The sequence below is a fragment of the Sphaeramia orbicularis genome, chromosome 15 (assembly GCF_902148855.1).
Source record: "Sphaeramia orbicularis chromosome 15, fSphaOr1.1, whole genome shotgun sequence".
Lineage (NCBI taxonomy): Eukaryota > Metazoa > Chordata > Actinopteri > Kurtiformes > Apogonidae > Sphaeramia > Sphaeramia orbicularis.
The window spans coordinates 31,343,377-31,367,353 of NC_043971.1; the positions used below are offsets into that span (position 1 = coordinate 31,343,377).

Genomic DNA, 23,977 nt, shown 5'->3' on the forward strand with positions numbered 1-23,977 from the left:
GACAAAGGCATCTGGACACATTAAAATCAAGTGTTTTGTTGTTAATAGCGGGCCAGGCTATCAAACAGTGATGAGAATTGTCATTACATAATCTCATATTGTAATAACGATCATTTCAAATAACATTTTCATTTTGTCTTTAGGATTTATTTTGTTTACATTGTCATCTATGCTTACAAAATCATAGAGCTCATAGAAAACATCAGTTTGTTCTGACTTAAATTTACTCAACATTGAATTTTTTTAATCACTCTGTTTTTTAAATGCCTCTAGAAGTGATTTTAAACCACAAGTAACTGTCTCTTTTTTCAACTCTCACAAAGGAAAATCAGGAAATCACGATTATTAAATGATAAAAGCGTTTAAAATGTACAGGAATGGGAAGTTGTAGGTGTGATGCATCCTGATGTTTTTATTCATATAGTGTCAGATACCAAATGTTGAAGCATCGAACTTTTCAGTTTAAATTACAACAGTTATAAAAACTTATTTCACCTCAACAACCAAATGCAAACATACAAAGTATTAATCATGTGGTAACTGAGATGATAAAGTGAATACAGACTGTATATCAGCAGAGGTGCAGCTTTTGTACCTGCCGTTCTGATGAGTGGAGGTGTCTGCTTTATCGTATTCCTGCTGCAGTATAAATCATACTACTATATGTGTTAAAACAGAGATGAGATAGATGAAAGATGAAAGGCTGGGTGTTTCTGAGCTGATCTACTTTAACCAAAAGCTGTGACTTTGTCAACACAGCGATACACATCATCGAGGGGGTTGGCTAAAAGTTGTTGATCTTATTTTCAGGACGCTGTTTATGTATTTCTGTATGTATAAAAATAGAGGTAATGATGTAGGGGGTATATGATGTCAGTAGGTAGGAAGAATGTGTTGTTTTTTTTAGTGTTGGAAGTTACTCATCATATAAGGAGTGAGGGAAATTACCATGACTCAGGTATGTCTGGGAGAACAGTCCCATGTGTCTGTAATGACTGTGAGGTAAAATCTGATACAGCAGAGATCCAGTTTCACCCTTATCATCAATACAACAACAGTCATCCTCCTTGCATTAACATTGGCAGTGCTGGTAAATGGTATATCTTCTGCTACTTATTCACTGCATTCTGAATGTGCAGCATAGGCTTCTCTTTTTCTTTATTTCTCTCTTCATCACCCTGCCCTGTGTTTTTGCCCTTGCTACAGTATTAGTGATGGATTTCTGGCAGGAGCAGCGGGCAGGGAGAGCGCAGCGAGCCAGGACACAGCATCAGTCCTGGACACTCGTTGTGCCTTGGGGGTAAACTTGTATCGCAACATGTACAGATGTTTCCCTTCATAATACTACCGCCACTGTAATAAAATGTTTAAAGGGCTTGAACAAAATGGGGATTTTGGACAAAGTTTAATTGTGCGTTCAATACACAAAACAGCCCAAAATACCCCATAAATATGAAAGCAGCAAAAGAACAGTCAAGGTTAGTGAGTACTTAAATCACATGCCTGATATAGAGTATGTGAAAGTACCTAGTAGGGCTGTGTATTGGCAAGAATCTGGCGATACAATACAAATCACAATACTAAGATCACGATACGATATATCACAATATATCATGATACTGTTAAATAGGCATTTTTTTCTTTGTGTCTTTTTTAAAAAATGATTATTTCCTGGAAGAACTGAAGTCCACAAGAAATATGCACAAATACTAAACACATTTTTTTTAATTTTTTTTATCACAACAGGATCTAATGCTATATCACAAAGTTTTCCTGTGTTAAAACTTAAATTAAGTTTTACAGACATTACAGTTTAAGATCCTGCTCAAATCTTCATTGTCTATTAGTTTATAACTAACGTCATAACATTATTTTTGTGCAATCCCAAACAAAGGAACTAACATCTGCCTCTCTCAGACAGCAAAAAGTGCTTTTAGGATGCTTCAAATAACCGTTATTTAATAAAACAGTGTAAAATAATAATAAATATGATATAAACAATAAAGAAAAACAAAAAACAAAAATGAACCTCTGCCATATCTGCATTTAAATAAATACTTAAAAATATTGATACAGTACTTTTAAATATCGATACAGTATTGTGAAATGAAGTATTGCGATATATTGCAGAACCAATATTTCCTAACACCCCTAGTACCTAGCATGTAAAACAGACACATGTTAAATACAATGTAACACGATAAACTCTCACTTGGGCTGGAGCTAAAAGTTCAACTATTTCAATACAAATATGACATGTGGACCTGTGGTTCTCACTTTTAATGATCAACCATTCACTTTTTTATATAATAGTAATCCTGTAGATGTGGAAGAATTAAACAGAAGTGGTCCACCTTCTCACACAGAAGCTATTTTTGTTAAGGGTTACTTTCAGGCCATTGGGTTTATTTCAGTCTGTTTCTAGTGATTCTTTACAAACTATCAGCACTTAAAGTGTTTGGTTTGTTTGCTTCAACCAGCAGAATTCTGTGTGAAGGGTTCGCCAAGGATGAAAAGTCAGTGTGTTCTGATTGTGTTCAATTGCACAAACCATGAGTGAACATTTATGCCATGTTGATCTATGTTCATTTTTTTAAACCTTCCATTTACTTCATCATTTTACATTTCATACTATTTGTGTGTTGGGTTGTCGAATCTGTAATGAGTACACAGTGGTACTTGAATGAATCAAAAAGTGTAAAGATGGTCTAAAATAACACAAAGCACATTAAAGAAAACATTTCATATTGTAATAAAACCATTCGCTTATAATGTATTTTCTCACCAGTGTCCTCGGGCAAAGTACTAATAATAAATTATGAAAGTGATGACAGTGATAGTTTGATGAAAAAGATGTGATGGATCTTCAATGCATATATTTCTCTGCTATTATTTTACGTATGCACTTTATTTGTTTCCTTAGATGGACAGTGTTCATCTTCATGATAAAATAGACTTCTTCCTCACAATATGCTGTGAGGGTTCGCTGATAACTGAGTGCAAACATGTTTGGCAAAGCTGCTGGTGAATAATTCAGTATCAAACATTAAGCAGACAGAATGCTTCGCTTCTATTCTGGCTGTCCGCACAACTGTTAATAAAAACACAAGAAACACAGCCAAACACTTCTCTGGTGTATGTGTGTGCCTGTGTGCATTACTGTACCATCCAAAGGTCTTTTTTTCCACTGATGTAACACATAACCAGCTGAGTAAAAGAATATACCATTCCCACCTTGGAGCTACAATCAACCTTTCCCCAACAGCCAGTATTATCCTGGATTACTGCCTTCTGCACCGACTCGCTTTTAAGGACGTACAATATTAGATAGGCTAGATGACAAAACCAATCATTTCACCTTTTTTTTTTTTTTTTTTTTTACTTTTCACCATAAAGTACAGTATACCCAAGGCCACACACACTGTGAAAATGTTGAATTTCCATGCTAAGATTGCACTACAATAAAGACCACAACCTTTTCACACTAAATTACCTCCTTTAACAAACAATGGAATCTTTGCCTCAGGGTAAAAGTCTAAAATGTGGTCTATATGTTGTAACAAAGTGGAATAAAGAGGTGGTGTTGTGGCCGAGTCTATTGGACACTACAGGTTTATTGTACTTCACAAGGTAATAATACACATTTCAGAGATAGAAAAAAATGGAGCACACTACAACTACAGCAGCGTAATCCTTTACATGAAGAAAAAGAGAGCAAAAGAACATCAGTAGGAAGAGATGGATGATTTCTGCACATGCTTAAGCTAAAGCAATTTTCTGGTTGGAGCATGTTCAGACAGAGGTGTTGGGATGGCTAAGGGTAAAACAGAAGGGGGTAGGCAGATTTTTTTTCTCTCTCTAATCATGAATCGAGGCGCTTTGCTTTTCCCAAAGGGGCCCTCTGTGTACCCCCTACCCCTGTCACAACCTCCCCCTCCTCCTGCTCCTCCTCTTCCCTACTCTCTCTCCTTTCCTCTCCCTCCCCCCATGCAAGAGAGCTGGCTGTGAAAAGGTGTGATTGCCATTGATTTACCCAAACACAGTCCATTTCCTCAGCTTCAGAGTCTCGGAGCTCCACACTGACGCTACGTCTGCAAGGCAGAGACCACACAATCCTGCCCTTGCCTGGGGACAGAGGCTTATTTTGGGGGAGAAAATATGACAAAAATAGTAACAGACCTAAAACTGCTCCTTGAAAATGAAACTATACAGTCTAAGATGCACTCTTGAACAAAATTGAATTAAAGGAACAGGGAAGTTATCTTGACAAATTCAGATGTTTTCTTCATTTTCTATTTAGCATTGGCAGCCACAATTGGATCTCGTGGTCACAAAAATCGAGCCAGACCTCAAAATTGATGACTGCGTGACTCTAGTTATCACTGGGTGTGATGGCGGAGTGGCAGGTGGTTAAGTGGAGGACAGGGAGACAGGGTGGTGGCGGTGGAGGTGGGGACGAGCAAAGGAAAGTAATTATCATGCCGTACAGGCTGGAGTCCCAGGGGTCAACATAGTGATGTGTGTGTGTGAGACAGACCACGACCATTTCAATAGGATAAGCTTTATCTGTGAGTATATGAGGAGCACCTGCCATATATGCATAAATGTACCAACACACACACACACACACACACATGCACACATGTTCTTGACACACCATTTGGTGCATTTAGAGCTCGATGGAAGAGGTCTGGCACTGATGCACAGTAGGGGATTAATGAGTGTGATTTTGTGGGAGGGGGAGTTCTCTATCCCTCTCTCTTTCTGTGTCTTACACACCAACACACACTGCTGCTTCAATGAACATTGAGTTATGACTGACCACAAGCACAATCTGTAAAATGTGGTGAAGAAGAAAAATCATGCACTTTCATTTCTACTTGCACAGAATAAGAATAAAAAACCCTGAATTTCTGAAATCTGCAGAGCATTAGCACAGACTTAATAAGAAATGTTTTATGAAAAGGTTTATGATATTTTTATAACAAAACACAGCTATGTTTACATATAACTGTTAAGTAAATTTGAAGCTAACTTTTTAATGCTGCAATGCTTTAGAATGTGTTTTAAATACACTTCCATCAAATGGTTTGGCGAAAGTAAACTAGGCTGAGTACCAACAACATAAAATGGTTATAAATTGATGGGCTATAGAAGAGATGACATATTAAAGAGGAAGAAGAAAGAGTCCAAAAACAGTTGCCTTGGCCATCTATGAGAGGATGCATGAAAGCTGTCAAGAACACATCAGAATCTGCTTCTTCTTCTCTAGAAGCAGAAACAGCCATGTGCGTGAAGTGTTTGCTTCATCAGAAATTATTCAGAGAAAATGTTTCCATAATAAAAAATTATTTTAAAAAAGCCACACAAAAAACACTTAAAGAAAGCAAAAAACATCTTCTTTTACCATTTTTTCATAAACAATGTTCCATAAATAGCATAAAATGTGTTAACAGAAATACAGCTCATATTTTATGACATATTATCGCTTATTATCAGTAGTCTGTAAGTCATATCATCTCATCTGAAGAAATATTTTATTAGAATTTAATGTGATTTTAGCACGAGTTGCAATTTTGAGCAGCAATTTTGATCAAATGTAAATAGAAATGTATTTCTCTATTAATATACTTTCTTGTTGTGTTCTGCTACTTGACTGCCGCTGTTTAAACATGAAGGGAGCATCATTTATCATCCAGTCTGCTATCCTGTCTCTCTTATTTGTCGCTCTATGTCTTCAGAGTGCCACCTTTTCCCCTCTCTTCTCCCCTCCACAACTGCTCCCATCTTGGCCAATCTTTCTCTCCATCTCTGTCCTTGTCTCATCAAGTTCTCTGCTTTTCCTTTCTCTCTGTCTCTGGCCTCCCTTCCCTCTTACAGTACAGTCAGCCCTGTAATCACATCATTAGGAAGCATTACAGCATTACAGTAACCATGTGAAGAAGCTCATGGTGTACTGCAACCACAATACTGATCCAATCCCCACCCTTGAAAATCAAAGTGATTAACCTATTTAGGCGCATGTCTACAGATGGTGAAGAGGAAGCTGGAGTACCTGGAGAGATATACAGTTGCGAAAAAAAATTATTCAACCATCAAAAGTAATCAGAAACAATGGTTATGCAATAAAGTACTAACTCCTGTGTGAATCATGTGACTAAAATAGACAGAAAAGAAAACATGGAATGCCTAAAAGCACTGTTTTTGGCAGTACAGTGCCATAGCTATTGATGTAAGAAGTGAAGTAATTTTGGTTATTATCAAGAAAACATGGAAAATGGCCAGATATCAGCTCTTAAATTAAACTCTTATGAACTATTTTTGTTGTTATCATTATATTTGTCCAAACAAATGTACCTGTAGTTGTACCGGGCATTAAAATGAACAAGACATTGAAGAAAACAAGGGTGGTCTAATAATTTTTTCTACTACTGTACATATAGGTAGCCGACAGGGGGAGAATCTCCATGCAAAAGGACAAAACATACTGGATTTTGTTGTAAAAATGTAAGGTGACACTGGTAACCACTGTACCACTGTGCTGACCCTTTCTAGTTTTATTTGCTAAGCATATGATAAATTCCCCTTTCAGATCTTTGAAATCAAATGTCACTTTGGTATAAAGAAGTGAAAACAGTTTTCCTATTAATACATCCAAACACATTATTGAGAACTGAACTGATCTATACAACATCTATATCTGTACATATCATGCAATATGTGTAATATCATGTGTTGACGAAAAGCATCTATCATTTCACACTATGTTATATTATATTCTTTATTTTGCTGTGTTGCAAATCACACTCTGTTCTGCAGTATTTTCACATAAGACATAACCAGGAGTATGTTAAAGAGTCACTACTTTACTTCACTACTACATTGATGTGTTTTGGGTTTAACAAAACTATCCCCTAGACAAGGCCTCAGGCACCACTAACCTCTTTTTCCACCTACACAAGAACTGTGTCAAACAGTGTGGGAGAAGTGCTAAAAACTCTCAAAAAATTTGCTTTATCATGGTACCATTATCTCTATAATGAGCTACATCAGGATATGAGAGTTTGTTTGCGAAGCCCTATGAGGCAGCTCTGAGAAAGAGAACTCAGCCCTCAGACAAAATGACTCTGCCAACCTGCCAGGTTAGGTAACACATTTGGCTGTTGTAAAAAAGAAAACAAAAAACCAAAACATGCAGTCACATTAACTCCAGGTAAGTGCCAGTGCATGAATATCTCTCTCCTAAAATAAAGTTGGATGCAGTGCAACTCCATCTGTTGCTCCAACTCTAACCAGAGCAGCTGCAGTGTATGTGTCATGGCATCAAATGAGCAATAATAATGCCTCCTTAGAGACATTTACAGGCTATTCCAGCAGGAGAACACTTATTTACACCAATAAATACTGTACTGTGTCATGCTGAGGGGACTTTCCTCCTTCTCTTATTAAGTGACTGGAAGAATCATGTACTTCTTCATCACATTTGCATCACAAAAATTTATCTAAAGACATAATAAGCATTTGTTTGTGCAATCAGGTGAATATTTTTATACTAGCGCATTGACCCGTAGGGAACCACGGGTCATATTAATACCGATGTCTAGGGACTAAAGTTAGTAAATGCGTTGTTCCTGTTTTTAACTTCATTTCCCATCGTGCAGTGTGGTACTGTGCTTCCCCTCAACTGTCATGGGCATAGCAATGTGATTGTAAGGCTATTGTTTTCCAAATTACGAATATCTCCCAAAATACTGGTCCTGTCAACTTGCTGAGATACTTAAAGTGGAAATGGGACTATTCCTCAACTTTAGGTACCAAATTGGTCTGTTAAAAACATCTGAATTTCTTAGAACCACACATACACACACACACACACACACACACACACACACACACACAGACGCTCTGAGACCTTCTAGTAGTATGATATAGATTACTAGTTGGAGTACTGTGAGAGAGCTACATGAGCTCTACAGTAAGGCTGCCCCTATAGTCAACCAAATGTTATTCAATGAGAAGCATCTCAGATTGGTTGGTTTAGCGCTGGGACTTTCCTGCATTCGATCACTCAGTCAGTCATAGCTTCATGTTAAGCAAGATAACCAAAATGTAAAGTCATCTTTACAGGGCACAGGATGACACCAAGAAGGTGAATCTTAAACTCTGGTAAGCCTCCACTTATCTGCCTCATGTTAGCAACTTGGAACATACATTGCCCTGATATTATACCCTATTAAGCTTCTACATAGACAAATGGGTGCAACAGTGCCATTTCTTCCTCCTGTGTAAAAATGAAAACAAAATCTGGGGGCCATGGGAGCTGACATGTTTCTTGTGTGATACATTTGGCCTGGAACCCACCAGACTGGTTTGTTGTCTTATTTGACAGATTCAGGACTAAAATTTGTCATTATAGGTGTTAATTAACTGTTTTTATAACATCAATATAATTGATTACAAACCAAAAAAACAGTTTCATGAACTCAATATTGAAAGACTGAAATCATGTTTTGTAAAACATTAGCTTAATATGGACTTTTAAGTTTTTAGTTGTAGCCAAGTACTATAAAACTACATCCCAATTAGAGGACTGTTATTGCATCTGTTGTTGCATACAGTCCACGGACTAAATTTACTTACTATGCAGACTCTCCCTATAGGTGCATTCATTCAACTGTGGTTGAAATAAAACAACAAAATGTTGAGATAGTTCCACTGTTAGTTATTAATCAAAATCACTGAGTGACCTACATATACTTATAAACTTCTTTCTCAGGGCTGAAACTCAAACCATTTTCCAAGCATCCTAAAAATGCCTAAATATATGTAATACAGTAAACAATGTTGACCAACTGATGGTATTAACGAAAACTACTTGACTAGAAACACCTGAGTCAGGGTCAGCCCTACTCTTCAAAGACACGTACCAAGATATGGTCACAGCTTAAGTATCAGAAAACAGGTGCAAGAGATATATGAAATTGGATTTTTTTCACACAGTATAAAAAAACAAGGTGAAACCACATCCAGTGGCACCACATCAGAGAGGGAGAAAGAGGACAAGAAGGGAGGGTGAGCAAGAAATAGAGGAAAAGGAAGAAAGACGCCAGCCACCTTCAAATGACCTTTAGGCTTACCATCATCTCGCTCACTCCCTCTCTAATTCGCTCCATTCCACCTTATCTCCCTCTCTCCTCTTTTTCACTCACACTCTCTCCATCTATTAGTCCTTATCTCTTCTTCTCTTTTTCTACCTCTATCTCTCCTTCTCACCGACACCTCTCTGACTCTTTCCATGCACCCACAAACCAGTACCCACCGGCCATGTGACTGGCAAAACTGGTAAAATTCAGTGTGGAATGCAGATGTAATCACCTGATGCACGTAAATAGGAAAAGGACTGTCATAGACACTGGACTGACAGCCTGTAGGGGAAAAAACTAAACAAAACAGACAAACCACAACTAGACAACATGGATTTTTCCCCCAGTGGTAGGACAAACAAATCCCTACATACACTGGTTTCCAGTTACGAAGGTTCCCTAAGAAACCCCATTACTATACCCACACACCATCCCCCTGGCTCTCACTGAGGACCCTCACAGTCGTGGATCAATAATTAGAACAATCCTTATTACACGCTCTCATTTCCCCTTAGAGACTGAAGATAATGTAGAACAATAGCGGCACATAGCAGAGTGGGGACGCTGTGACGTGTGGTGGAGGATCCTGCACGTTTTTTGGCCATGTGAAACATAAACCTCAGGAGTAAAGATGAATGACTAATTTTTAGTGTGTGTAGATAATAATGAATGTATTACACTTGTAGCAAACTGTCAAAATTAAGCTAGAGTGTGTTCTGTGTGAGTTCTTCTATGATCTGGGACCGATCAAAGTGTCAGAAAACATCACATGTCAATTTGAACATGCACACTGCCCGTATCTCATGTCTTCTTCCTTTCATTCCCAAGAATTAGAGGACTCTTTCATCATTTTGGCTAATACTGTAGGCTGTATTGATTCATTTCATTCCAAAAATCTGCTTGATAAATGCAAAGCTACAGCCAGCAGTCAGTTACCAAAGTTTAGCACTGGGGGTAAACAAGGCTACGCTGCATTTGAGGCTCAGTCCAAAGATAAAACAGCCTACCAGCACTTCTAAACCTCACTACATAAGAAATAAACTTTAAAATCAATATTTTCTGTTAATTAGCTAGAGGCAGGCTAGCTATTTTCCCATTTTCAGTATTTATGCTCAGCACAGCTAACTGACTACCAGCTATAGGTCTGTATAATATAAATGCTAAGAATGAGTATTTCTGTTATTAAAACTATAAAATTGCAGAATAAGAGTGACAGTGATAGGTCCTTCTGAAAGCATTTAAAAAAGGCTGCAGAAACTTTTTGTTGTTTTACATAGTGCTGCAAAATTGGAAAAGTCATCTTATTTTGAGCAAAATAACAGTATCCATGTCACAACCAAGAGACCTGATTAATATACTCACCCACAGGTTAATGTATTTGATACCTAAAATGTAGTAAAGGTGATTTAAGTTGAAGACATCTATGCTCATAAAAGAAGAAATACATAAACCTACGGTTTTATTTTGTGATCCATGTTTTTCTATTCCATCAAGCTTTGAATGAGACTTTGATATCTTAGAAGGATACTATCACTAACTAGCATCACAAAGTTATCAAATTATTATATATCTAGCAGATTGTACATCATACAGACATCAAAATTATCGTTCATATAGGGTAAATGTCATGAATCTGGCAATCCTGGGTACATGAGGATTTGCATGTGTCAGAGTGTGCAGGAGCATATTTACAGTGTGACGTTCAGTTTCATTTGATGAGTGGACAGTGACCCAATGGAGCTATTCTGACTGATGAGGGTTACAATGACTCCTCTGAGAGTAACCTACAAACTCATCAACACAGCGGTACTATTCATTGTAGTAGAAGTTCGACTAGATTAGATTTAATGGACTTGACTGTATTTGTGAAATCAGTGCTTAGAGTGACAAGTATGTGCTGTGTTAATTTCATATCCCAACAGGTAAATAAAAATCCAATATCAGGCACATCAATTGTCATTATTGGACTGAACAGAAGCTTGGCAGCCTCCTCAAAGTCACGCTTGCCGTCCATCCAGCCGGTGGCCATCTTGATGGTGAAAACATTTTGTAATACTGGGAGGAGTTCCCAATGCCAATGTAATTAGCTGAGGCATGCATGAGTGCCGAATTCATTAACCTCCATCTTTTATGGGCCGATGGGGAGGGGCAAAGGCAAAGGAGTATAGGGGGAGGAAGACAGAAAAGGATGCAACACACGTGCCGGCTTTGTTTCAGCCAAAAATGAGTGAATGTACAGAAGAAAGAAGAAAAGACTAAACACAAACAGTAGGCACTATCCTTGAAATACACACTGACATTGTGTTTCTACTTGCCTTAAGCTTATGGCAATATTCCCCATGGTTTCTTTACCCTCTCAGGGCCAGGCAGACTCTTGCATTGCCATAGTTGCCATGGGCCTGCTCTGAAGGCAGCACGGGGCTGACAGCCAATTTCAACACTACCACTCGCCTCCGAGCAGTCACTCCAATGTCTTGCTTTACATTCACCACTGTGATTCCGATTCAGACCTCTAATGAGGCGTCATGATGGTGATGAATGACGATGACATTGACCTCTGATAAGATGAGCCTCTGATCACTTTCAATACAAAAAAACCTCAACAGGATTTCCTTTCCTTATGAGAAGAAAAACATCAGATGAGACCGCAAGACTGCAAAAAAGCCTGCACATGGTGGCCCATATACGCCATATGAGAGAAACAATAGGTTTTGATGCATATTCTGCAAAGTGTACTGTAGTGCTGTGTCAAAAGTGGGACACAGCAGTAGGAAACCTATGCTTTGCTTAGCTCTCTCTCACTCAGGGAATCCATTGGGGGCTCCTGGCTCTAGATAATGTCATTAGAAGTAAAGCAGCTTGGAGAATTTTTGCAGCGGTGTAACAGGGGTTTCCCATGCCAGTGACCACTACAGCTACTGTACTTTTAACAGACTTTCGACTAATGAACTTGAATTGCACTTGTACAAAAAAATATAATCAGATACTTAGAAGTGTACTTCTCTCTCTGCTCCTTGTTCTTTCTTGTTGACATCCCACTGATACTGTACACAAACTCACATACATCAGAGCGCAAACACGCACATGCAGTAAACTCAGTTGCATCTGTAACAGGGTTCTCCCCCTGATGCCCTGCACTCCATTAGACCCTTACTGAACTGAGTGGTGTGTGATAAAAGCAGCAGATGTCTTGTCAAAATATATTTCCTCTCTCTCAGATGTACTTTATGATCTCTTTTTTCACACAAATTACATGCAAAACTACAGTCCAATAATATTGTAATGAAGCAATAAAAAAATCATCAAATATACGCAGTTTTTCTGATTAAAAACCAAAACAAAAATACAGACAGAATATTGACTCAGTCACATCAGAAGGCATGAAAAGAGAGAAGCTGTCTGTTAAAGTTTTCATAGGCATTGAAAGAAATATCATTTCTTCAAATATCAGAGGACATTTAAGCAGTGCACCAAATAAAACTCTTGTATAATAGTTGAGTGCTTTATATTTGTAGAGCTATATCTGAACAACTTTGCCGCAAACATTGCAATCAACAATTTTATCACTTTAGTTTCATTAGTCTTTCCTTTTCATCAGGACTTTTTTTTTTTTTGGTCTTGTTTCTTGCCTATCAGGCTCTCCTCTGATGTACTAAAGCACAAAGTGCCTGAAGGCCAATAACAATTAGGAGCAAGGGCTGCCAATAAAACCAAAAAACACAGGACTGAAGAGAAACAAGGGCATTAAGTGTCTTTAAGTTGTGTGCAGAGTGAGTGAGTGACAGCAGCTCTCTAAATCACTCAAATAATAATAATAAAAACAATATTTTTTATTTATAAGCACCTTTCTCAACACCCAAGGACACTGTACAGCAGAGGATAAAAAAGACAATACATAGAATACAAAATAAATAGATAAAAAAGTAATTGTGATACATAGAGAAAAAATAAACTGAGAAACAAATGAACTTCAGAATTTGACTTTGTTTTGCAACAGCGTAGCATAAAAAGATAGCAGCGCAAGCCAAACAACAGCACTAATAACAAAAGTCAAAGTGGGACCTACGTGTATGGACAGCGAGATGGTGAAACAGAGAAGTCCAGCCAAAAGTGAAGAGACAAAGAGTCAGAAAAACAAAAGGGTAAAATAAAAAGAGACAGAAAGACAGTGAGACAGGAGTAGATTGGTGTGAGGACAGACAGAAGGACGCAGGGCAGGCCGAGGTGGGCAGAGAAAGCTTATTATCCTCATGGACAGCGCTGTGCACAATCCAATCAATACAACCCTCCTCTCTCTTCTTTCTCCTCCTATGAAACACTACCCATCATTTAACTACAAAATCTCAACACACATGCAACTTTCCCAACACACAAATGTAAAATACTCTCATGAAATTCTTACATCTACTTGCCCTCACAGATCTTTTTTTAGGTTTTTAGGAAAGATTAGGCCATGATAGCCAGCTTCATGTTTATGCTGAGGTCAAATATCATCACCAACAGCATAATTCAAAACCGAGCACCCATGGGCACAAAGTACAGTAAATGTCATTGTTATTGAATAGATCTCTCATGGTCAAATCTTTCCATATCCAGTACGCAGAATGCAACGAATGCCAGTGTGGGTATTAGGTCAGTCTAGAAAGTCGACATTTACTTAAAAAACATAACTGTACTTGAACTAATCGACATTTTGCTCCTGTTGTAGCTTATAATTTACTTTAACGTCTTTTTTTATCACAATATCTCCTTATTTTGCATTTGTTTAACTTGGTGCCTTGTCTAAAGTAAAGAGCTGACATGTAGGAGAGGAGGAAGAGGAGGGAGATCCACGTGCATTTCACTTCCTCCTCCATCACATGAAAAGCTTTGTCATCAATAAATCAGTCGTGTATGCATTATACATGGCTGTCTGTGCATCCATGCACACAAACGCATGCACGCGCATACACACAAACACATGCAAGAATGCACAAAAACCTAGAACTTACAAAACACAACTGGGAAGAAACGATCGAGGGTAGTTCTTTTGCATCTTAGCACTAGTTTGTCCCATTTAACATCTGTTCTTATTTCCAATTTGTAAAAGCATGAATGACCCCAGACACTGTGCAACTCATAAAACTGACTTGAATTCATGACAGGACCGGGTAATGTTATTGAACAGTCGTCTGATCAGTAATTGACTAAGTGTAAGACACTCTGCACCTGATAGACACAACTGTCTGTGTTTCTAATAAAATAAAAAAGCACAGATGAGAAAAATATTAAGCAAGTCCTTGAGAGATATAGACCATTTCTGGAAACACAAAAAGAGTGAGGGGCAGGAAAAGACAATGCTCTCTATACTGAAACAGCTTGCACCTTGTCATCATGCACTAACAGGTGAAACAATTCTGACTTTGAGCTCATATGCACTGTCACGTGTATAGAAACAAACACTGCAAGCACTCCACATGCATACCAACAACAACCACACGCATTCACCAGGCATGTAAAAAATGGACACCCGAGCAGTGTCAAGATGAAATATGTGTCGCCAGGTTATGAATGGACCTAAACATGGACATGAGTATGTAACCTATGTGCGCGTGTGAGATGAGGCAATCTCCAAGCCTAGTTGATCAAGCTGAAGGAGATAGAGAGATGCAAACGCACATACAGTAACGCTCCAATGATGCTGGCGGAGCAGAGCAGATGAAGCCACCAACCAGCCAGCCCTCGTCTGTTACCTTTCTCTTTTGTTCCCGGGACTGTGCTCTCCTGCTCTTCCTCCGCTTCTCCTTCTCGTCCTCTATTGCATTCACATCCACTTCCCCCCGATTCTTCTTCAATTGGGAGGCCGCGTGAGCCATGATAGGTAAGAAAAAAAAGGAGAAGCACCACACACTACACACGCGTGCCTCACCTGAAATCCCAGAGAAGTTCAGGGGCCGTAATTGACAAAACCGGGATCTCAGAGGAAAAAATCGGGGCAGAAAAGGAAAGGGGGGGAAAGGGAAGAAAAATGCCCTCCTTGAAAAGGAGAATGGAGAAGAGTAGGGTTTTTTTTTATGTATATATGTATATCCTGTGTATGTCCTTTCTTTTGGTTGTTGCTCTGGTCTGGTCTGGCTCTCTCTTTTTTTTATAGTGACGGAAGGACGGGAGAGAAGAGACAGCAGCTTCTCCTCATCTCCTCCTCCTCCTGCTCATGTGTCATCCGCTGGCAGTGTGAGAGGAGCGTGTCCAGGAGAGGTGAGGACAAACCGGATGGAGAGAAAAGAGACACGAGCATCACCAGCACAGAGGTGGAGGGAGGAGAGAGAGAGAAAAAGAGAGAGAGAGAGAGAGAGAGAGAGAGAGAGAGAGAGCAGAGGGAGGGTGCGAGGGGAACGGTTACCACGGCAACCACGCTCTGTTTCAGTCCGTCCTCTTAAATGTTTTCTCTTCCTTCGCTCTGGTCCCCGCTGCCATGCCCTGCCTGGTACTCCGGTGACAGTGTAGGTTAGAAAAAAAAAAAAAATTAAAATAAATAAATTAATTAATTAATTAAAATTATAGTCTAAATGTGTGTGAATGAAGTGAAAGCATTGGTTCAGGGGAGGAAAATGGTGGCATAAAAAAGCATCAGGAGTATGTATCTATGCATTTGTGTGTGTGTGTGTGTGTGTGTGTGTGTGTGTGTGTGTACGTATGTGTGTGTTGATATAAACCCCCACCTACCCACCATCACACACACTACCGGCGAATGGGGACTGGGAGAACATGTTAAGGACACAGATGAAGCCAAGGAGGGAGGAGGGAGAGAAATGAAATTGTGATGAAAGCAACTGTGTAAAGACATTTATTCATTCATTCATCCATTCACACAGATTTGGATTCAGTGAAAGGAGAAGGCTAAGAGTGGACAATTATTCACCATTTGATTCTGCAACTGCTTGTACTTGACTTATTTTCAGAACATCTCACTATCTCACTGACAGAATGAATGAAAGAATGAATGACAAGTGAATGAAGACAAATTAGATAAGTTAATATATCTAAAAAAAACCACAGAAATTAGGATAAAAATGCATTTAATGGTAATTATTGAATCATTTTCTTAAATAAGTACGATAATGTGATTTTTTTTCTGTAGTTTTTACCAAATCAGCATAATCCCATACATGTGGATAACATGTTTTTATAGGCTGGGGTATCTCTGTAGCACTGCAAACCTTCATTTATAATGCTATGTTGTGACATTTCTACCCTTTATCAAAAAACTACAGCTCCTTTAATTTGGATGTATTGCACTATTTTGATTAATTGTTCAACTGTATATACAAAATCCTGTTGACCTGCTTTATAACTGTAATTAGGGCTACAGCTCTTAATAAATCAGTCTGCCAATAATTTTGTTACTGTCTATAAAATGTTGTAACAGTGCCCAGGGTGTTGGATACAAGACATGGAGTAAATGCCCAGAATGGATGGACAGTATTTGTTTAACAAGCACACACTAACCTAGAGATATTCTATAGATAGAGATATCTTGGGATGCTGTGATGGTGATGTCTTGGGATGCTAAAAATCTAAATTTCTGAGACTGGATTCATGTAGATTGTGCACAGTAGACTCTGAGTCCTGTTCATCTCTAAGCTCACTGTGGTCATTCTGCCATCTGGGTTCACTGACATTATGATGGAGAGGTCAAACAGAACCAGAAGAGCCTTTGTTGCATTAAATCACTCTGGTCTTTGTTGAAAATAGAGGGATGGAGGAGGAGAAAAAGGAGGAGGAGGAGGCGGAGGGGTACAGAAAGGAAGATCTAGTCAGAGAGAAATGGTGAAACAACAAAGGAGCCTGTTTGATTTTCTGAGAGAAGAAAAGAGAAAAAAAATTGATGTCTTGTTTGGGATGTCCTTCACATCGGCTCTGCTCACGTCAGACATAGCAACGTGGAGACAGACGGAGCACGCAGCGGCCATCTTTGTGTTTCTTTCACTGCCTGCTTGCGTGTCAGAGGCACCTATGAGCCTGACTGGGTCCTGCCGATACCAGAAGGCTGCCTCATCACATGCCTGCATCTTCTGATGAAAATGTACTGCATATATATATCGAGAGTGTTCTGCTGTGACCGGAACTAACTGCACATATGGACTACATGGGAGCCATATGGAGAAAGGTAAAAATGAGAAAAGAATATCATCAGTCACCGCTGATAGAAAAAGCCTCCAGGGACATGTGACAGGTTTTGGCGGGTGGACACCAGTCATGTAACGATATGAGCGTGAAATTCCCCTTTCACTTCCCCAAATCTATTCATCCTCCCCATTTCATTTTTCTTTCTTTTCAACCCCAAACACCAGCCACAAGCATTAAGGGAGGGTGAAGCCCCCCACCATGCATCAGGGGGTGTCACATTATGCCAAATTATCATGCGGTTGCTAGGCGAGGGCCAATCGGGTGGTTTCAAGGAGAACAGGATGGATGGATAAGGAGCGTGGAGAGGTAAGAAGAGGGATTGGGCAAGGGGGAAAGCAGGGGGCTGGGTACATGTGCATAAGTGTATGTGGAGGGAGAAGCCTATGTGCACATGATAAACATTTGCCATCCTGATAAGACAATAATCACAAGGAGAAATATTCAAAGAGCATCACAAGCAAAACTATAACTGTGAGGCAGCGGTCCAAAAATCTCTCTCATCGTGCAACAACAATAACATCTCAGAGCTACCAGTATTGACTATTTAACAGTTCATTCACTGATACAACCCCATTCACAATTTCGATGGCCAACAAATGATGCTAATTCCCTACAGCTGTTCTCGTAGTAAAAATCAGTGCCAAGGTGTTCACGATTTCAAACGACAGCACTTTTCAGGCAAAGAAAACCCACGACTACAATGGAGCAGAGTTGGCCGGTGGCCGGTGAACTCTAGAAGTAGATGATTACTGGATGTTTTCCACCATTTTTCAGGCACTTTGCCATACACACACACACACACACCGCCAAAATAAAGCAACTACAAGAACTATAAAACACAGCAAAATAAAACGAAAAAATATTATTAGGAATGCATTAGTCTGATAGTTAGTCTTGTTCTTATATTTAGTAAACAGAGTAGTATCCTGTATTTCATTGTGGTTGTGGTTAGCAGTAGTACTTCATAGGCCTTAACCTTATTAAAAAAGTGTGTAGCACATGCAAAAACAATTATTTTTTGTAGATTTCTTTGGTATATTAGTTGCATTATTGATCAACATATCTAATCTATAAAAAGTTTCAAATGAAGAACTAGTAATCATGAAAATGGCAACTTTCTTGCTTTACTTAACAAAACAAAATTACAGTTCTAAATATTGTTGAATCTTACGCAAACTCATTAATCCTATATACATTTTAAGTGTTTATTTTATAAAATCTAACACTGGCATGCTCACATGCAAGGCTTCTATTTCGTCATGTGTCTTTATGTGTCTCTGAGATGACTTTTTTTGGGTTAGTCCTTCAGCTGTGGAGACGGAGACACCCTGACGTCTGTGTATTCCCCTCTAGTTGGTCCCACAGGTGCAGCATGACCAATCAACCAGCAGCGTCAATCTGTTTGGCCTTTTTGACCCCAGTAGCCACAATACTACGTCTCCACTGACAATAAAGGCTGAGCATCTGGAGGGTTTGAGCTGGGCAGGTCAGTTTGAGGTGAAAAAATAACCAGTATTCAGGAAATTAAATTCATACCCTGTGTTATGGAGGGGGGTCTCAGTAGAACAGAAATATCTTTTAATGGAGATGCTAAAGGAAGATGAGTCACAACTTACTGACAATGCATTCTTGTGTTTCAGATAAGCATCCTTCCTGGTGGTCATTCAGTGACCTCATCTACAGTTTTCATTCCCAGGCTCATATGTGTATTGTCATGATGCTGTTAAAGATACTGATGTTTATTAAGCTTGTGTTCATTCACAAAGTCTGCCATCCCTGTTCACTATAAAATAGGTAAAAGATAGGCCTCATCTATGATGCTGCTCATTTTCTGTGCTCTGCTGCCCTCTAGTGTTCAACAGCAGTAATTGTCCTAATTAGCAGTATTACCATTGTGAGGCTAATGTGTAGCACCCAAGACATTTTGGGCTCTACCTGAGCCAGACAAATGTAAAATGAAGGACTACAACAATAGATTCTTTGGCAGGTTTTGTTTTTAATGATTTTAAATTTTGTTCACTTTTTATCAGCTCTAGCTTTTCTAACTTGTATACACAGACATGATAATAATTATGCTTCAAAATGACATGAAATTTTATTTTTTTAATTGGAAAATGTAAATTTTATTGCTCTAAATTGATGTAAACTAGCTCTTAAACAAATGTAGAAAAAATACTGGAACCCAGACAGCACATAAGGCATCTAAAACCCTTTAAAACAGTGCAACCAAGATGCTATTTAAGGCAAGAATATGTTAAATGTCATTTATGAGAAGAGATTTGATCTTTATATTTTATGAGAAAATAAGAAAGATACGAAAGAGGTGTCTTGAATAACTCTCATGGGGTCTGTATTTTCACATTTTAGGACTGAACGCTTCGGTTCTTGGCCTAAGGCTTTCACACCATCTTCAGCTAATACCACATTTTACAAAAAAAAACCCAAACAAAACAAAGTCAGCTTTTGTATTGGCTGTATCCGAGTACTGCGACTCTACAACAATTGAGAACCTAGACTTGTGTGTTGCAGAGAAAACTTAGGTTAAAAATGCCTGGAGGAAGGAGAGGAGTTTCAAAAGGTGCAAGGTCAAAAGGCAAATCGTTCAAGCTGATGGAAAATAGATCCACCCACACAGTCAGAGAATCCCTCCTACACCACCTACGCAGACTTACCCTAAGGGGTTCTACATGGGAGATGCAGTAAGATGAGGAGGAAGGGTTTAGACAAATGGAGTCATACAGTAAATCTACTGTACATCCCAAAAAAAAAATTAATGGTAAATGTAAAGAGGGAGGTGAGGGCAAGGACGGGACAGAAATAAAGCAAAGACAAAGAAAAATGCCTTCAAATGACCAAGGACACTATAAAAGATTTAATCTAATCCATCAACAAGCTCTTCCTTTTGCACTTTGATTACAGACCTGCAGGTCTCATACGGGTGTTTGAGTTTTCAAGGGTGTTTTTATTCTGATCATTAAGCTAAAGGCAAAATTTTGTGTTTTTTTTTTTCCCACCTCTTCATCATTTATATGTCCATTCTGGCTTTGTTCATTTACACTTGTTTTTTTCCACATCTACCCCCCTCGTTCGCCCTTTTCCTCTATTCCATCATCTAAATTATTCTAATGCCTCCCCTCAGGATAAGCAAAATGCACCGTGAGACGTGCGCTTTAACCCAGTTAGCTACCAATAACCTACCTAAATGTGTGTCACGACCAAGCAGTCCCCTTCAAACCAGACCAAAATGTCCTTCCATGGTTTCCCCACTGAGGGGCAGGCAGACATTCTCTGTGAAGGGAATGAGCATCCATACATACATACACAGGCAGGCAGAGAGAGCCCTGGCTTTGAGGTGGGGTCTTAAATGGTTGACTGACTGGGGGAAAGCGTGCTCCTTTCATTTTGGCGAGGAGAATTGGTTAGAATAGAGCAAGCGTGGTATTTTTTTTCCTCAGTAGTTGGCAGAAAGACAGACAGATAACACCAGGAAAGAGACTGTGAAAGACAGCACACATCATCATGAAAATTCACGCATAACAACACAGTAAATGGGTCACATCGAAGACGCACTGTTAATTAATCAACAGGCAAAGACGAAGCAGGAAGATCACAAAGTGTAGCTAAGCACCGACGATGGAGGAGTCCATGCACCTGCTGACCACGTCATGCTCTGTAAACATCAGTTCACAAACAAAAGTCTCAGATTTTTCTTAAAAGCACATGCATTTGAAAATACACCAGAAACTACTATTTCATATGTCTTTACAGAACTAGCACTGTTGAATATACACATCCTAGTGGAAACAACAATCAGGTATATTACTCCAAAAGGACAATGAGCCCATCAAGCAAATATTTAGCTATAAACTAAACTAGAAGGGTTTACCTCTATCTCTATTTTGCAATCAAACATGGTCATCCATGTTGTATAGTCTGTCATTTCACTATAATACAGCTGCAGGGGAACAAACCTCAATCAATAAGAGAACTGAGAAAATATAATCGATCATTTTAATAGGTTGGAGCTAATTTTCTATAATCTCTACAGGCTATTTCAGTGACTTCAATAGCATATCCAAATAACAACAACAACAAAACACAGTGGCCTGTTGATTAAGAATTTCCGGTAATCAATGGGGAGTTAATTTCTTGGCTGAAACAAGTGGTGTTCCTCGCTGTGACGACTGTGCAATGGGGGGAAGTGATCCCTTTTCTGTTTTACACAGAAATGGCAGCAGAAGAATAAACAATTTCACGGTCTGTTGGGATCAGTAATACACAGCCTTGCACAATCAGACCCAATGTCTTCCTATTCAGACGCTGCTTTATATTGGCATACCATATTGCAATAAGTCATTTCACCAAACCACAATACAGCCCAGCAGCTTTAAAGGAAAATGGGCGGAAATGTCTAAATTCATTTTTTTATGTGATGCTAGGACAAAAGTCTTTTCATACTTTCCATTAGAGAAAAATTCTTTCATTATTCCTCTATGCACTTCTCTATTTAACTCTTAAATATTTACGGCTGTTGATGTACAGCAAGTCCAATTACATTACAGGAAATCTGACGTGGACAGAATAGTAATATTTGTGGCTAAAGATGCAGCAGAAGGAGGGCATTAATAAAATACCATTTCCTGATGGCGATCATTAGTGGTCAGCTAGAGTGGATTTTAACTGAAGAGGAAAAAGTTGTGGTGTTTTTCCTGTAATATCTTGATACTAATGGAAAAGCAATGGAAAGTGAAAGAGCAGAGACAGATAAACGATACATAAAATATTTACTCAGTTGCTTAACAACATTCGTCTTAACCAATAATAATAATCTATAATATAAAGAACAGATGTTACAGAGCTGCCAATCTATCCAATTAGAGAAATCTGCAGTACCTCTGTCATTAACCCATAAATCAAACCATCAATCAACCATCATCAATCAATACATGTAAATAATTGGTGTAAAATGCAGCTTGCTATCTTTTCATGGTCATCAGATATGAACCATTTGGATGTTCAGAGGCTCCATAGTGAATGTGGAAACACTATCATCTTGTACAACATTGATTGATTCACCAGTAAAACCCATGGAGTTTGACAAATGACAGGTTGTAGACACTTGGTTTATGTTCAGTTAATGATATATTTTGCTGAAAAAATAACTTTTTCTTCAGTTCTCTCTGTTTCTGATATAATAATCCTCAAATTTAATCTGAGCTTTTATGAACATCTATATATCAGTGAATTAAATATAGGGAAATAGGTAAAATACAAAGCATAATATTTGAATAAATGGTAATAAATCTCTAAAGAAAGGTTAAAAATAAAGAAATTTTTGATTTGGAAACTGCTACAAAAGTAACACTGGTCTTTATGGGTTAAAATGTGTGTTGTTTTGAGATGCTGCTGACAGGTTTCTATAGCGATTTAGTCCCTGAACACTGAACAGTTATAGACAGAAACTCTGGTGGGTGAAGTGGTGGGATACACCAGGAACTTCACACACGGGAAGCATCACGAAAACAAAAGTTGCCATGGCGACTAGAGCTTGATTTATCTAAAGTGGGCATCAGGAGGGAGTCAAGAGACAGAGTGCTGTAACATTTTTGTCTATAAACACCACAAGAACATTGACTCATTTGGAGTGACATAATGGTCACAAGATAGCAATCTGTGTTATTATTTTACACCACAATGTTTCTCATCATCCAACAAAAAACAATAAAAAATAATCATGATATGCAGTTCTATAATATTAAATTGGATATTATGACAGAAGATAATTTTATGATACATCATGTGATTTGCCATTCACAAGAAAACTGAAAGGTGGTGCAAGAAGAAATCTGTTATAATGAGAAGCAATGAGGCAATCCGAACAGTTAGAGATTTTTTAGGCTGTACTCTATGTGCTGTGCTCTGTGATTTGGAGTCTGATCAAAGGCGAACACAGTGCCTTCCTCCCATGCAAAGCAGCAGAAGCCACCAGCACCATATGTGTGTACCCATCAGTGGGTCCACATGCCATATGCCTGAATGTGCTGGTGTAATGCTTTCTCTGTGCCAATCATCTCTCTGTCCACCTCAGCAATGGGAGTGTTCATTAGAGCAGTCCTTGGGTATATGTGTATATATGTTTATGTTTATGTGTGTGTATATGTGTACTGCTGCACACTCAATTAAGACTCCAAAATGTGTCCTTTATATCTGTGATTTTTGAAGGTATGTGTTTTCAAGTTTCTACAGCGAAGTGGCAGAGTGCAGGAGGTCTGCCCTGGGTGTTTGTGCAGACATAACCTCACTGGACCCTGTTACTGGAACTGCAGGTGCTGTGTGTTCGTGCAGCCACAACCTTGTTACTCTCCCTAAGCTGCTGGGCAGTGGAATATCCTCCCCAGTGTCGAGTTTCCCCATCATAATGGGATCATAGGGATGTGCCAAGAAGTGCTGTGCCTGGGGAGCCTCTCTTGCTCTTGCTCACTACGCCAGCCACATATCAAAGTATCATCACACGCACACACACAAACACACAAAGCAACCACCTGGAAAGTACTGTTAGACCTAGAGAATCCCAAAGTCGTGTGGTACTGGAGAGTCCGCACACACACACACACGCACAAACACACACACACACACACACACACACTTACACATTTTCATGTGCT

General features: G+C 38.9%; 1 protein-coding gene across 1 annotated transcript in view; it reads right to left on the reverse strand.

The window, feature by feature from the left end:
* LOC115433988 (ankyrin-3-like) overlaps positions 1–15,321 on the reverse strand; it is a 104,622-nt gene extending 89,301 nt beyond the window's left edge. The window contains 1 exon segment of the mRNA XM_030155620.1: positions 14,876–15,321. Coding sequence (XP_030011480.1) covers positions 14,876–14,998 — 123 coding nt within the window. The 5' untranslated portion in view covers positions 14,999–15,321.
* Between the last annotated feature and the right edge of the window lie 8,656 nt (positions 15,322–23,977).